At 39.6% G+C, this 16587-nt stretch overlaps 1 protein-coding gene across 1 annotated transcript in view; it reads left to right on the forward strand.

Annotated features, from left to right (window-relative positions):
* LOC311293577 (transmembrane protein 132C) overlaps positions 1–14348 on the forward strand; it is a 215224-nt gene extending 200876 nt beyond the window's left edge. Inside the window, exons 6-9 of the mRNA XM_084413963.1 lie at positions 2707–2912; positions 6605–6878; positions 7938–8129; positions 11555–14348. Coding sequence (XP_084270089.1) covers positions 2707–2912; positions 6605–6878; positions 7938–8129; positions 11555–12751 — 1869 coding nt within the window. The 3' untranslated portion in view covers positions 12752–14348. The remainder of the gene's footprint in view (positions 1–2706; positions 2913–6604; positions 6879–7937; positions 8130–11554) is intronic.
* Positions 14349–16587: the final 2239 nt, after the last annotated feature.

Raw genomic sequence — 16587 nt, forward strand, 5'->3', positions numbered from 1 at the left:
TCTGACCTCCATCAAGAGGGTAGGGGACCTGCAAGGATTTCGGTCGACGAATCGTGCCTAGAATTCGAGCCGGCCAACTCTCACGTTGTCCTGAGACCCCGGCCTGGATACGTGCCCAAGGTTCTTACCACTCCCTTCAGGGACCAGGCAGTGAACCTGCAAGCTCTGCCTTCGGAGGAGGCAGACCCAGCCCTGGCTTTTCTCTGTCCCGTCCGCTCCTTGCGGTTATACGTGGACAGAACACAAAGCTTTAGGACCTCAGACCACCTGTCACGGAGGCCAGCAGAAGGGAAAGGCTGTATCCAAGCAGAGGTTAGCCCACTGGATAGTGGATGCTATTGTCTTGGCGTACCAGTCCCAAGACATGCCTTGCCCGTTCGGGTTGGGAGCACACTCAACTAGAAGTGTTGCTTCCTCCTGGGCGGCAACTCAAGGCGCCTTGCTGACAGATATGTAGAGCTGCGGGCTGGGCGACACCCAACGCATTCGCTAGATTCTATAGCCTCCGTGTAGAGCCGGTATCTTCCCGTATACTCCGCGAAGGACCCCTTCGGCTTGCAACGCCACTCCCGCCCCGCTGGGCTGGATACGTGCGGCTATTTGCTCCAGTAGAGTTCCCCAGAAAGGGCTAACCCTGTTGAGTTCCTCTGTCACCCCTGCAGCAGTCAGACGTGTATATATATATATATATATGTGTATATATATATATATATATTAGGGCTGCTCAAAAATGACGTTCGAATATTCCCTCTAAAAAAACACATATATTCGAACTATTCGAACATCTGGTTGCGCATTTTGTCAATGACGCACATTACGTCAATAACAGCACAAATTAATACAAAGAGACATAACTACTTGTATAGGTAGTTTATTTAAGTTTAAACATATTTAACAACGCATTACCTACACAAAAACAAGTAAATCAACTAATGGCCAGGACCGCAGACCTCACTCTCGCTCGCTCACTCACTCGCACTCGCAGGCACTCTTTCTCTTTCTAGCCCTCACCCCGGATTTCCACCAACTGCGGAATGGCTGCGGATCGGCTCCGCTGCGTGTCGGCTCCGTGCTCCGCCTTTCCTTTAATACCCACCAGGTCCGGATTTGTCGCGGAACGGCTGCGGCCATGACTGACAGCTGAAGTCACGAGGACCCACGAGATCTGGCGAATTCACGTATGATGATCGCGTGATATAAGTGCTGAATTGCTGCGGAGCTCTCCGGCATCCGGCAAAAAATAGAAGGTCTGCGTATCTGCTCCGGAGGGCTGCGGATCGCCGGATTCGGAACGCAGCCGTTCCGCAGTCAGTGAAAATACACACATTGACTTTAATGGAAACCTATTGACTCCGCCGCCGTTCCGGAGCGGATCTGCAGCTGTTACGCAGTTGGTGGAAATCCGGGGTCACCCTCACACTCTCTGCGCATAACGGTTTAAATGAACAACAACAATAAACAAATGTTGAGTGCTGATCAAGAGTTTTGTGCAAGCAATTTAAGGTCACGATTCTTGTCCCAAATATAGTAGGCTTCATTCAGTGATTGAAACAAATATTATTAACATTAATTGAAGTTTTACAGTATAACCGACATTGAACGAGCGAGCTGTGTTGTGATAAACATGGAACTTTTCCTTGACATGAAACAGTAAATAATCAAACCAGTGGAAGCCTGCAGTGCATGAAACTGCTGTATCTAACCTACCTTATTCATGCAATATCTATTCAGTCAGTACAGTGGCCTACACTTTAGTAATGTTTCTGTTTAACGTTAAATAAAATGACCTGTCCCTGACCCCTCAGGCAGCGCGCCCACTCGCAAAGCAGACAGCCGCGCCTCTGCTACCGTGGGCGTGTTTTTCCACATTCGAATATTAATTTTCACCTTCGAAATTCAGTTTTTTACAAACTATTCGAATATATATTCGAATTTAGAATATTCATTGACAGCCCCAATATATATACACTTTTTTTTTTTTTTTTAGGTGGTCAAATTAATCAAATGTGGTCTACTCTTAAATATCTTTTAAAAGTTCTTATTCTCCAGCTCTCTTTCTCTCTCATTTTCCTTGTTAGTTGATCATTATTAACAGGACGCATGTTAAGGAACATGTTTATGAAATAAAATCACTCGACAGACCACAAAAGCTTGAGCATTTTGAGCCATATATGACACACATGCACGTTCATTTTGGATTTCATCATGCCCCCGTGGTGACCCTGAGCTGTAATAGTGAGATGTGACTGCTTCACGCTGCTTGAGCTTGTGTGTGTGTGTGTGTGTGTGTGTGTGTGTGATTTACCGGTAGGGAAATGATAGTGCTCTGTTCGCCATGACACAGCCCATCAAAGTGTCATAAACGTCCAGCGGATACAGACCACCATTAATCATGACAGAGAGTAAAGAGGGCAAAATGTATAGAAAAGATTAGAAAAAAATTAAGTCCATATAAAAAAAGAAGAAGAAGAGGGAAAAGACAGTGAGACTAACAGGGAGACACTCACTAGTCTGTTTTCCCAGTTTTCACATAATTATGTGGTGCATAATTAAAAAAGGGTGCTCTTCATTTTTTTCAGATAAGTGTAATTGTGGATAGTGATGGGAGGAAAATATAGCAAATGCCACAGTCGTTGCAAATCAACAAAACAATCACAACTGTTCGATCCACCACTACTTCTCTTTTCTGTTTCTCTCGCACTGCAGGTATCTGTTGGTTGTGATGAGGTGTTGGTGAATGGGAAAGAGATGAGGGGGCGTGTCTCACTTCAAGTGAACTTTACCTACCTCTATTTGACCAGCCAATTAGAGCTCACAGTTTGGGTGCCACGGTTACCGCTCCAGATTGACGTCTCTGATGCCGAACTCAGCCAAGTCAAAGGATGGAGGGTGCCCATCATCACCAACAAGAGGTGCGTGTGTGTGTGTGTGTGTGTGTGTGTGAAAGGTATATTTATATATACATGTGTGTGTGAGCATACATCTGAGGAGAATAGCCACAGAGATCCTGCACCACCCCTTTCATTTTCATGGTATTTGCAGTCTGTTTGTGTGTGGATATATGTCTGTTTTTTTCACAGCCCAATTCTGCATGTTGGCCTTCAGTCTGTCTGAAGGGGCCCGTTTTCCAATTTGGCCAATTTCTGTCTATCTGCCTGTAACAACAAAACCACTGTTACCACCAGCAAAGGTGTCAAGTAACAAAGTACAAATACTTCGTTACCTTACTTAAGTAGAAATTTTGGGTGTCTATACTTTACTGGAGTAATTATTTTTCAGCCGACTTTTTACTTATACTCCTTACATTTGCACGCAATTATCTGTACTTTCTACTCCTTACATTTTAAAAATAGCCTCGTTACTCCTATTTCATTTCGGCTTGTTTTCATTCCGGCTTGTCCAAAAAAAAAAAAAAAAAAGATAAATCACGCCATTCAGATAGAGTGAATTTGATTGTGGTTGGATGAGAAGTATAAACATATACCATTCCGACACCCTATTGGTTTGTACGGGATCCATCGCACCTGCACATGACACAAGTCACGTCACACTCCAGCGGAACATGGCGGAATACCACAATACTTAAAGGTATTTACCAGTGATATTGCAAGACTTTTCTATTTACAGCGAAGTAAGCTAATTGAACGCACAGAATATGATGGCATTATAATATAACAATGTAATATGTAATAAAGTATGATAAAGTTTGCAGTGGCTTCATAACTTAAATAAAAACATAAAAAACCAAAGTAGGCTAGCCTACACCTGATGCACATTTTTTTTGGTCTTCATTGTCTAGAACTAGAGCTAAGAAACTTGCTCTATTTTTGTGTAATTAATTAAGAGAAAGTACACCGCCATCTTTCTCCGACGAAAGTGACTTGAACGCACCAATAGCCAATGTTGGGGTCATAAAAAAAAAAAAAAACACCACGCGTTTTTTCGGTGCCCATGTTAACAGATTAGAGCATTCACACCGCACACAGAGGCGGCGTGTGTAGCAGGAGCAGAGTAGAAGCAGCAGTGCCGCGATCGTTTCGGCGCCGAGTCTATTTTTGCTGCGCTGTTCACATTGAATTATAATAAAACAAATGTCCAAAAACAAACTTTTTGCCCGAACTAGAAAAACAAGTTTAAACAATTTATACTGCCAGTTTAGCTTAAGTTACATATTATTATTATATATTACTAATATGATATATATATTATATATGTCATGCTGACATCATGCTGACAATCATAAACAAAAGCACGTGGTGTATCAGGCGGTGGTCTTCAGAGTGCACCTGCAAAGACGACAATAATGGACGACACTCATCTCATCGTGGAGGCTGAGAAGCATAAAGTTATTTGTGATCCACATAATGTGCTTTATAAAGACTTGCAGGCAAAGGAAAAAGCATGGATGAAGTTGCAGTGGCTCTTAGTGCCGATGGTAATTTAAAAGTGTTTTTGACAACCTTTCCCTGGCCCACGAGCGAACAACTCAACTCAATATAGAAAGGTAAATAGAATAGACAGATTAATATAGCACACATAATAGACATCTATGATGTGCATGAATTTGCTCATTTACAATAGGCTACGTCTCTATTAGCCTAAGAACTTTGCTGTTTGTAATTACAGACATTTATGAATTATCTTTAAAGGGGTGGTTGATTATGATTTCACTTTTCTAACTTTAGTTAGTGTGTAATGTTGCTGTTTGAGCATAAACAACATCTGCAAAGTTACAATACTCAAAGTTCAAAGCAAAGGAAGATATTTGCTTTTAAAGAAAAGGACTACAACAAATGGCTGGTTGGGACTACACGACATTCCTCCCAGGTTAGTGACATCACTAACCCTAGAATTTACATAAACCGCGGGGTTTATGTAAATTCTAGGGTTAGTGATGTCACTAACCCGGGAGGAATGTCGTGTAGTCCCAACCAGGGAACACGCAGGGAACATGCAGTCCATGTTGAGAAGAGGAAAAGTTGTTGTATAAGAGTACAGCTCAAACAGTGAGTCAGCTCAAACTTTAGCATCCATCTTTTCACATGCAATAGAAAGTCACTCTGTGTGCATCTCACAACAGTTCCTATATGAGCGATTAATAGATTTATCATGACAGAATATCTTAATTGAAGATAGTTAACTCCACATCAGCAACATAAATTCATCAACTAACCATTCAGAGACGTCCTGTTGCATTCTACATGTTGTCACTTCTTCTTGAGTCTCTACATCTTTGTCTGACTCCGTTTTAACATTAAAGGCAGAACAGTTTCTGTCATTTTAGTGTGTCTGCGTGAGGTAATAGCAGCTGCTAACACACATGAGCTCTTGAAACCCCGCCCTCTGCAGCAGCTCATTTGCATTTAAAGGGACAGGCACAAAACGGTGCGTTTTTGCAAACCCTCAAAAAGTGACAACTTTAACTTGCTATATAAAAATATCTGTGGGGTATTTTGCGCTAAAACTTCACACACACACTCTGGGGACATCATAGATATATTTTACATCTTGTGAAAAGGGCATTTTACCACCCCTTTAAGATGTTTATGATGGGTAATGTTTGTAAATGAGATGTGTGTCAGATATTTCAACAATGATTTCGTAAAGTTTTTCTCTTTTGCAGAACACTTTTCATGGAGATGAGTGCTAATATGTAATAAATATGCAGATAATATATAATAATAAATATAATTCAGCTATCAACCCCATGCAATGCTTCCCCCTAGGTGAACTGGAAGTTTGAAGTAATCACAGTTTCAGAGAGAGAAATAAAATGGGGGGGAAAAAAAGACGAGGCAAAGAAAACAAACCAAAACCCAACAGAAAAAAACAGACAACGAAATAATAAAGAAAAGAAAAGAAAAGAAAAGAAAAGAAAAGAAAAGAAAAGAAAAGAAAAGAAAAGAAAATTGGATAATTGCTGGAGATTATTTTTCTCAGTTCTAATCATTCAGGTAACCAGCTGCATCTTTTACACACAGTGATTTTTTTTTAATGGCATGTTTTAATATGCAAAAATAAAAATGAGATGTGAGAACAAGTAAATAATGATTTAAATTACCTCACACAAAGCTGGAATATAGTGTACAGGCAGTTTGGGTACTATTTTGGTAATTTTGTGTTGATTTTTTTTTTAATTTTCGGAGCTTGCCAACCCCTGTCTCAGTTCACTTTCACTTTAAGGAAAAGTCCTGCTTGGCCAATCTGCTTTACATCTTTTTCTGAGTTTCATGTAAGAAAGTAAGTCATACAGGTTTGGAACAACATGAAAGTGAAGCATGATGCGTGAACTATCCTTTTAAGGAAACCGTGAAGCACAAGGAGAATTTATTTAAGTTGTTTTTTATTATTCTAAGAATGTCATTACTAGTAAATCATTATTTCAACTTAACCCAACTCAAAGTCAACCCATTTGTGTTGTGTTTATTGAATGTTATGATTATACATAATGGCATTTCAATAATAATGTTTCTACCCTTGTACTTCAGGGCTTCATTACATAGCCAGACTCATGTCACCACTTCATAGTCAATACAATTGTAATTCTGTTTTCTAAACATGTAGATTTAAATTTCTTATCTTATCTGCTTTCTGTGTTGCCCAGGCCGACCCGGGACAGTGAGGACGATGAGGAGGATGAGAGGAAGGGCAGAGGATGTGCCCTGCAGTATCAGTATGCTCTGGTACGTGTTCTCACACACTTCGTGGCCGAGCCAGCTGACCCTGGTGGGGAGCTTGTGCACATGCTGGGTTCTGATTGGTCTGCTGACATCACAGAGATGGTCCTGGACTTCCTAAAAGTGGAAGATACACGCACTGCTCGACTAATTGATGGAAGGGTGCTGGTGGGAAGAGACCTGGGCATGACCACTATACAGGTAACTATCCATCTATCCTTCCATCCATCCGTCTATCCGTTGTTGATGCTATTTATGTTTAGCATACAAGGCATCTACATCTCTGTTTATATATTTGGCATATTAGTACAGTATATGTGGTCCCGGGGAATCAAACCCATGCCTAATTTATTCATAGTCAGTTAGTTTGACTGTATCTGCTTGGTGAGCAGCTCAGTTTTTAAATAAAGTCGGCGTACTTTATTTAGAGGATTCACCGTTGACAAATAAAGAAAGAACCTGAGAGATAGTAACACCTCCCTTGTCAAACACACCGGATATATTCACCCCTCATTGCAAAGATGTTATTGCATGTGAGTGATAACAAGCTTGTTTGCCTACAGGTGTTAAAATCTCAGCTGTGTTGAATGCTCAATCCCGAGTCAAGTGTTCTGTTGGCTAAGAGGCCCCTGTGTGTTTATGTTCATTTTCTGTCCATGTGTGTTTTCATGTCTGTCAGTCTCCATTTGCAATTTATCATGTTTCACGTGTTGGTCCAAATGTGTGATGGTTATATAAGATCTCGCATGTGGTTTTGAGTTGGTTATGATTTCAGTTTTTAGTGGAATTCTCTCTGTTCTTTTTTTCATGTTGTCTCTCTCCCTATCGTTTACGCTCTCGCCACCCCTTTGATTTCCTGCCATTTTTGTTATTTTTTCCTTTCCTCCCCTCAGCTTGGGAATCTTCATGGTGTCAGTTATGTCCATGCTAACAGAATATGATGCTCGACGATGACACGTTGACTCTAAGAGCTCTTTGTAGACCTGTCATACTGCCTGTCTGTCATAGTAAACCAATTGCAAAGAGTCAGTTTGTATTTCCTCGTCTTTGCTTTACTTTTGTAAGGATGGGACATATTATATAATGGAAACTGAGACAGGAAAGGGTTTTCAAATAACTATATTAAATTGCATGCAAAGAGATAGATAGATACATACATACATACATACATACATACATACATACATACATAGAGATAGGTAAGCACTGAGTGACACATGCATTGGATCATTGGTGCCTCCATTTTTTTTTTTTTTTCAGGTAATATCCCCTTTGTCTGACTCCATTCTGGCCGAGAAGACCATCACAGTGCAGGATGATAAAGTGACCATCACTGATCTGGGAATTCAGCTGGTGGGCTCTTTGAGTCTCTCACTGCAGCCCAGTTCCACCAACAACAGAGCCTTCTACATCACAACCACTGCTCAGGACCTGTTGCACACACCCAAACAGGTGAGAGCCACGAGAAGTGACCACCAGAATAATAAATTTTACTACCATAAACTTTGAATCGTATGGGAAAAATCATATGTTAGCTATAAAATTCTATAAAAGTGGAAGTTATGGCTGTTGTAGATATTGGGGCTATTGTAAATTATTGGCTGGAGTATTCTGGAACTAGAGGTTGCAGTGTAGAGTTGTAGTGGCTATAATGAATTGAATTGACTTGTACATTTTAATAATGAAAGTTGAAAATACTGTGAATTGGCAGCAGCGATCTAAAAACTAGAAATGGAGGCAATGTGAATGGGCTGTTACTTTCTAGAATTGTAAATTGGATGTAATGTTTTAGAACTAGAAAATGAGGTCTTTAGAAGACCTGTTTGCAACATCAAGCAGAATAACAGACTGTTTTTGTACAGCTAAAATAGCCAAGCAGCTGACACTGGAAGCCTTGCACATTCAAGTTACAAATGGCAGAGGCTGCTCTTACATTAAAATTAAGGTGGATAGAACCAAAAACTGAAGCTATTCTGAATGTCTCTAAACATTCTAGAACTTTGAGGTTACTGTGAATTAGCTTGAATGTTCAAGAACTTGACCTCAGTGAGAATTACTGGAACACTGCAGAACTACCCCTAGTGAAAAAAACCTATACGAAAATGTATTTAAAATACATTTATTTCATACTAAGTATACTACAAAGCTGTTAACTTATTTACTGACATGTTGCTTGAGACTTATATATATAAATATTATAATATATAATTGTGCAATGCACATTTCTCAATATTAAGCCTAAAATGTCTCTTAATAGGGATAGAATGATCTCTGTATAATATCCATCTTTAAATTCAAGATATTTAAGTGTACCTAAAGTATACTTGCAATAGTTCCTCTTTAGCACAATCAAATATGCTTAAGTATATTTTTAGTTGGACCACAGTACTATTATATCTAAAGTACATCAAGCACAAAATTAGTTATACCAATTTAGTATACTAAAAGTACAATTTAAGGATATTTATATTAAGTACGTAAATATAAATGTATGTGTAGTATACTTAGCATAAAAAATGTATTTCAAAAATGTATAATAAATGTATTTCAAATACATTTTAGTATATTTATTTTACACCAGGGACAATATGAGGCTTGGAGAACAAACTAGAATTGCAGCTGAGAAGGACAATTGCCTAAAGTTTTTAGGCTGGTGTGTTAATTTAAAAGAGCAGTGCCGTTTGAAAGGATTTGTTGGAAAACATTTTTTAAGCTTAATCAGCTGCAAGGAAACCTGCTGATTAACAAAAGTGTCCACAAGCAAAATAGCTCTACATCAGAAATAGGCACTAATATTGTGACACTTCAGAATAAATTTGCATGCTACCTGGTTGAGCTTTTTTCTAAGGAGAGAGATATTAGAGGCAAAATGTAGAGACTAAAATGTTCAATAAAAAGTCAGGTAAAGTAACAACTTGGAAAAAAAGCAGACTGCTTCTTGCATACTTTCCTGACCATGCAACATTTTAAACGAGTCATTGTAAAGCACACCTATCAACCGTCCACAGTTTGCCCTGCCAACAGTGCAGATACCATTGCAGAAATAATCCAGTATGCAAACACATTCTGTAGAATAGCCTCTGTTTGCTCTATGGCCCCTCAATTGAGGCACTGGTGTTCATTTTGCCAGGCCTTGTTGTAACTGAGAAGTGAAAAGCTCTAATATTCTACTTCCTCCTGTGCTGTTTGGAATCATCTGATTAAAGTATTTAAAATAGCAGCTCTGCTAAAAACCGAAACGCTTTTCCTGGCTTCTGCCAGCGTTTTCCCACGCACAAGGCCCAAGGTTAACTATGAGTGAATGAGTGTAGGTGGGAAAACACTGCAAGAGTCTCATTTGGAGTTGTTAGCAATAACGGATATTAAGAAAAACGCTTTTTTTCTCATTTGAAGAAGCTGCCAAAATCAAGGTGGACACATATCTGAAGGTTGTTCTTGTACACTATTTCTGACACTAGCGTAGTTGATCTGCACTTTGCGTTTCACTTTCTCAAGCGTTTGTGATTAACTCCACACACTTTACAGCCTATATAATTATAATACTAATCCTATAATTACTTCTCTCTTTCCTTGCATAGTACTTGATATTTCTTAAATTATATGTCTACATGTTTAGATAAGCTAAAATTAATTCGCAAAGGTCGCAAGTTTTGCTACAGATATTTTTGTGCGCTTTTGGAAAACTTTACTTGATTTGAAAACTTCACTCAAACATGAAAATGGTGTCATTGTTAAACACTTTCATGTCATTCTGAACTGTATGACTTTATTTCTTCTGTGGAAATTTGTAATAATAAACATGATTTTTTCACCATACATTGAAAGCATACAAGGTTTGAATGTTCTACTAGCACAAATAAAGTCATACAGGTTTAGAACAGGGTTTTTTTTTAGAAAGCATTCATGACAGAACTATCCCTTTAAAGCAACTCTTTTCAGCCTCATAATACTGTTGAGTTGTGTTTCCCTGTAGTTGATGGTGAGGAAAGATGTGAAACATAATTTGTTTCAGCGGGGAGTTAGTCCAGAAGATGATGTGCCACCTTGAATTTGATGCTGTAACCAAAAAATGTCACGCAGCTCCATTCTGTACTCGTAATGTAGTCTTTTTACTGCAGGACTTCCTGTTGGGCATGCACATTCACCTCACAGTCAAGTGAAGAGGATGTTTATTGTTTTCAGCACTCCAAATTAATTGCCTCTTCTTTTTTATTTGATGTATGAATGACTGAGCCTTCTAAAGGTAAATATAAACTTGTAGTGCTCCTGCATTTATCATGGCCATTTTTTAAAACATTTATTAATAAGATAAATCTTAACAGCATGGCTATTGGATGTCAGTTCCTATAACAGGCAGTTTGTGCTTTGATTCACATTCAGAGCAGAAACCCTCATTTTCACAATTAAATGGTATATACAGTATATAAAACTTCACTCTCCAAGGATAATGATGCAGTACCTATATAAATAAGAATGTTACTAACTTTTACAGTAAGTCATTTGGTTTTGTTGTTGAAGGGATATTTCACCCAGAATGAAAATTTAGTCATCATATTCCATGCAATTACCATGATTGGCTTGAAGTGGCTTTAAAAAGGATGCAAAACTAAAAGTATCATAAAAGTGGTCCATATAACTCAAGCACTATATAGACTTTGGTCTTTGAACAGGATCAACCAATTCAATGAAAACATGAATCATTCAATAAACAGCGAGCAGTACAGTTCTCTAATAATTTGTCATCTTGTGTTTGACAAAAATGAGTTTGAAACAACATTGGAGTTAGTAAATGATGTCGGAATTTACATTTTGGGCAAACTGTAAACCATCCTTTAAACCATGTTTCTATTTCTCACCACCTCTCTGTTTTATTATAGGAGGCCATTATTAGTGCATGGATTCAGTACAGTGATGGCTCTGTGACCCCTCTTGAGATCTATGACCCCAAAGACTTTACTCTAACCATCACCTCACTGGATGAGAGCGTGGTCTCCACCTCTCAGGAGCAATCCCAGCGCTGGCCTGTGGTAGTGGCAGAAGGCGAGGGCCAAGGGGCGCTGCTGCGCGTAGAGATGATGATCTCAGAAATCTGCCAGAAATCCAAGAGGAAGAGCATTTTGGCAATGGGCATAGGAAGCGTACAAGTGAAGTTCGGACAGAATGACCTGGAGCAGAGGAGTGGAACCCAAGAGGAGAACGGTCTGGACAACAGCACAAATGAACAGAGACATAAGGTACTAGAACAAGATAAAACCAGCGGAGGAGATGGCTGGAAATACACAAACACTGCGGTAGAACGGGAAGAGTCAGTCCTGAAGAAAGTCAGCACAACCCCAAAGACTACGCTAACTAGTCGTTCCGGGGGCAACAAGCAGGGTGGAGGACAAAACAACAACCCTGTGGACTATACCAGTTATCCAGTGCAGGTAGACCTACCTGGCGGGGCAGATAGCGACTTGACCCAGGCTCCAAGAGGTCTGTCAGACCTAGAAATTGGCATGTACGCCCTGCTTGGAGTCTTTTGCCTTGCTATCCTTGTCTTTCTAATCAACTGTGTCAGTTTCGCTTTCCGCTACCGCCACAAACAGCTTCCTGTTCTGGAGCAGGGCAACATGAACCACGCCCATGATTGGGTGTGGCTCGGCAACGAAGCAGACCTGATGGATCATCACGGCGACCACGGGCCACTGGCACACAACGACGAGTGCACGACTGCAATAGATCGCAATGAGGGGTGCGAGGAGAGCAAGTACCTCCTCAACGGGAGCGCCATTCAGAAAAGCGGATCTTCGCATGGTCGCAGCATCCCCCATGTGCACTCCGATCCACGGTCCTGTTCGGGAAATGACCCCAGCGGAAAAATCGAACCCCTTAACAACTCTCCTAGCGCTGCCAAGCGCAAAAGGGTCAAGTTTACTTCCTTTGCCACCGTACTACCAGACGAAGGTGGGCCATACACCAACTCCATCCTTATTGGGAATGAAGACGACATCAAGTGGGTCTGTCAAGACATAGACCTGGGACAGTCGGCCGAGCTTAGAAGCTACATGGAGAGACTGCAAGACAATCTGTAGGAGCTGGGAAGAGAACGAAAGAAAGGGAAAGCGAGAGGGCGGACACACAAAAACTCACCAGAAATGCCTTTGCACTGTGGGGGGAAAGCAGGGAGAGAGGAGAAGAGGGAGGAATTATTAAAGAATCGAAAGTGGATGCAAATAGGGAGTAGGAAGGAATAAAATCCATTGGGAGTCTCGAGTTAAGTAGGAAATTCACAGAAAGGGGAAACGGGTGAAGAGAGACTGGCACGTTCACACTGGCTTCTACGATCGGTCCAGGTGGCGCAGAGAGAGCAGCTGCCAATTGGTTTGCGCAGGGACAGAAAGCCAGTTACCGACACCCTAAATAAACAAGCCCAAACAGAAAAAGAAAGGAAACAAACTTGACAGCTGTACAGAAAATCACAGTCCATGAAAGTCAATGAACGTGGGTTGTTGTCGCTAATGTAATTTTTTTTTTTTTTTTTATTTATTTAAATCATAGGATTGTGGACAGATACAACAGATCTTATTTTTTGAGATAATCCCAGGCTTTTTCCAGATTAGTATGTAACTAGACCAAAACAGGCCCTCAAAGCACCCAGCCTGCCCCAGGTCCAGGTGTGTGTTTGTTTTTTAACGCTTATTTTGTATTGTCTGTCCCTCCTGTGTGAATCCCGAGACGTGGTCGTGGACATGTGGGATTCCACCTGGCTGGAATCTGTACCAGCTATATCTGCACACACACTGTGAAAAACACCAAAACACCACAGTCCTCCCTCTCCATCTCTCCTCTGGGAGAAAAACACAAGACATCGATGATGAAAAGCAACATAAGAATAAAGACTCCTCATGCACTGTCCATTTTATCAAGTGAATGTGGAAAAAAAAGGACTGAGGGCTTCTTTTGAGCCCCATCGGGAGGTTGTTCATTTGCACAATAAGAATAACACAGAAAGTGCATAGTGGCCCTCAGCTAATCTGAGGCTGACCCATCTGACTGTCCATACAGCAACGGATCCAGAAGTACAACCTGACAGTTTGAAGATGCGATGATGAGCATGGGACGGACTGTGTAGAAATGCAAGCCCACAAAATTGAGTTGTGTGTTATAAAACCATATGATTGCTGTGATAGAAAAATATACAGAGTAGATATGGTCTATTACTCTCCAGTATGGTAAATGTATGAATGTTTCTCTTTTTATTGAGGCGAAATGTACATCATTTGCCCCCTTTTTACATGGCCGGAGCACCTCCCCATGGTTTTTACATGTCCTATAGGTTTTAAAGCAACTTTCTATTTCTGCCTCACTAACCCCAGCATTTACCCGGCTCCCTGAATCCTTGTTGTTTATATTACTGAAGAGTTGTAGGGAAGGACAGATGTGGAAACCTTCTCTTTGAAAGCTCAGGTGAAAATACGCTCACAGATGAACAGTGGTAGAACTGAAATGTAGATTGTAAGAATGCAATATTTATTTGTAAGTGTAATATGAGATAGGATGTAAATAAAATGATTAAAATTTCTTGTGGACACTGCAAGAAGGCTGTTGCCTACATTTTCACAAAATCGACACACAGAAGAGTCATGGGGCCATTTGAGTGTTTCATATGTCCATGTGAATAAAAATGATAGGCTTTAATATGTTTAGACATGTCATGGGTTCTGTCACAATGTCTGTTTCCCCATTCGCACAGGGTTCAGTCTTTTCATTTGATATATTATATTTCTGTTTGTTTCAAAGGTGTTTAGTTTATTTAAAGCTACTGTAAAAGTAGGGGAGATCAGAGCACATTGAATTCATTGTAATTGTTAATTGTAATTTGGTGGTGGGGTTGTGTGTGTGTGTGTTCATGTTTTTCTATCCCAGTGGGGACTTCAACCTGAATGCACGCAGACTCATGGGGACTCGTGTCACAATGGGGACCTAAATCGAAGTTTTCTGTGATGGGTAGGTTTAGGGGTAGGGTTAGTGTAAGGAGATAGAAGTTTGTACAGTATAAAAACCATTAAGTCTATGGAGAGTCCCCACAAAGATAGTAAACCAGACGTGTGTGTGTTTGTGTGTGTTTTAATTTTAAAAGATTTTAATAGATTAGTTCAGTTGTTTTCATCAGCTATTTTGTTATTCTAGACACCACATCCAAAAAGAAAAAACAAAACAACAAAAAAACCAACATTAAATTGTGTGTCATTTTAAGGAAATGATAAATTATTTATATGATATATGATTTGATTGTAAATAAAACTGACCCTAAAACTCCAAACTACATAAAACATTTAAACTGGACTTTTAACTTAAATATCTGTGTTTGTTAATAAAACTGTCCATTATTATTATTATTATTATTCTTATTCTATATTTGTTATTGCTCGTGCACTGACCTTCCATGGCTAGGGTGAATACATTGAGCATTTATCGATTTATCGTTACATTTATACCTACTTTTTCTTTGTCATGTGTGATGTGTGATTCCATCTATTTGACATGCTTAAAGATACACTGAAATGCTTAAACATTTTGACAGTAGTTTAAGGCAGTAGTCTCAACTCCAGTTGAGTTGTTTGGGATGAACCTCCCAAAATGTTTTAGATGTCTCCCTATTTAACAAACAAAGAAGCTGATGAGTTGAATCCGTTTTTAAAGCGAGACATCTATAAATATTCTGGTATGTGGGTCCTAAGGGACAGCAGTGTACGTTTCAGACGACAAAAAAAAAAAAAAAAAAACCTTCATTCCAATAGCTACAGGTTAATGGGGTGATTTTAAACCCTTTCCCGCCCTAAAACATTCATACCTCATTTTATTGAGGTGAAGTGACAGGATATCTTGTTTTCCAGGTTTCCTCATGGGATTGGTTTGACTTTTACTGTATGAAGTTTCATTTCATTCTGGCCTTGACTCTCAATATAGCGGAGCGACTGTTTTCCTATTATGTTGCTTAGTTTAAGCACTATCCAGTTTATTGTCAGTTGTGACTGTAAATTATGGAGTAACCATATAATAGAATGTGAGAGAGAGATGTTGAGCTCAAGTGTTTGCCAAGGCCACCGCTGACACCTCTTCAACCAGAATAATATACTGGATTGTAACAATAACGCTCTTCGTTCACCATCCACACGAGGCCTTAGATGCAGTGTCACAATGTCTAATGACTCAAGATGGAGAATATTCATCTTTATTCCATATTCATCCGCTTAGTGATATTCTGATCTGGTTTCAGATAATCTATTCCTAAATACTCATTCAGTATTCAAAATTTTTTCATAAACCATGTCATATTCTGATATACGAGTTCCTGTTTTCATATACATATACATACATATTTGTCTGATAAAGCAACTTTGTTTTCATGTATATAAATCTATATTTTCATATAAATACGTTTTAGCACCTGAAGACACCATGATTTTGTACAATACAGATCTAAAAGCAGAAAGAATGACGTAACACCTGCAATGCCCTGCGCTCTCATTTTAGGGAAGTACCAACATCCGTCAACTTCCCTTGGTTTGGTATTTGTTCAGTAATACCCTCATTGTGTAAATGCTTTGTCATTAAAATTGTTGCCTACTGACATGGAATTTTTGTTTCTTTCATTTTCCTTTAGTTTCAGCTTGTCTCCATTAACTTCCCAAATGTAAGCCAGCTTCTTGAGAACTAGCTATTCATGTCATATTGTCTAGGGAGAACCTGCTCCAGATTTTAGAATGTGTCCACCTCCAAAATGCCAATTGAACTCTTGATTAGCATTAAAAATACATTAATATATCTATCCTTTTCTCACTTAATTTCTCCGAGCTACAGCTGTGCATGAGGGGTGAAATTTCATTCATCGCACATGTATAGTCTGTGATTCTGATGTATTTTA

This window comes from Rutilus rutilus (assembly GCF_951802725.1).
Source record: "Rutilus rutilus genome assembly, chromosome: 7".
Classification (NCBI taxonomy): domain Eukaryota; kingdom Metazoa; phylum Chordata; class Actinopteri; order Cypriniformes; family Leuciscidae; genus Rutilus; species Rutilus rutilus.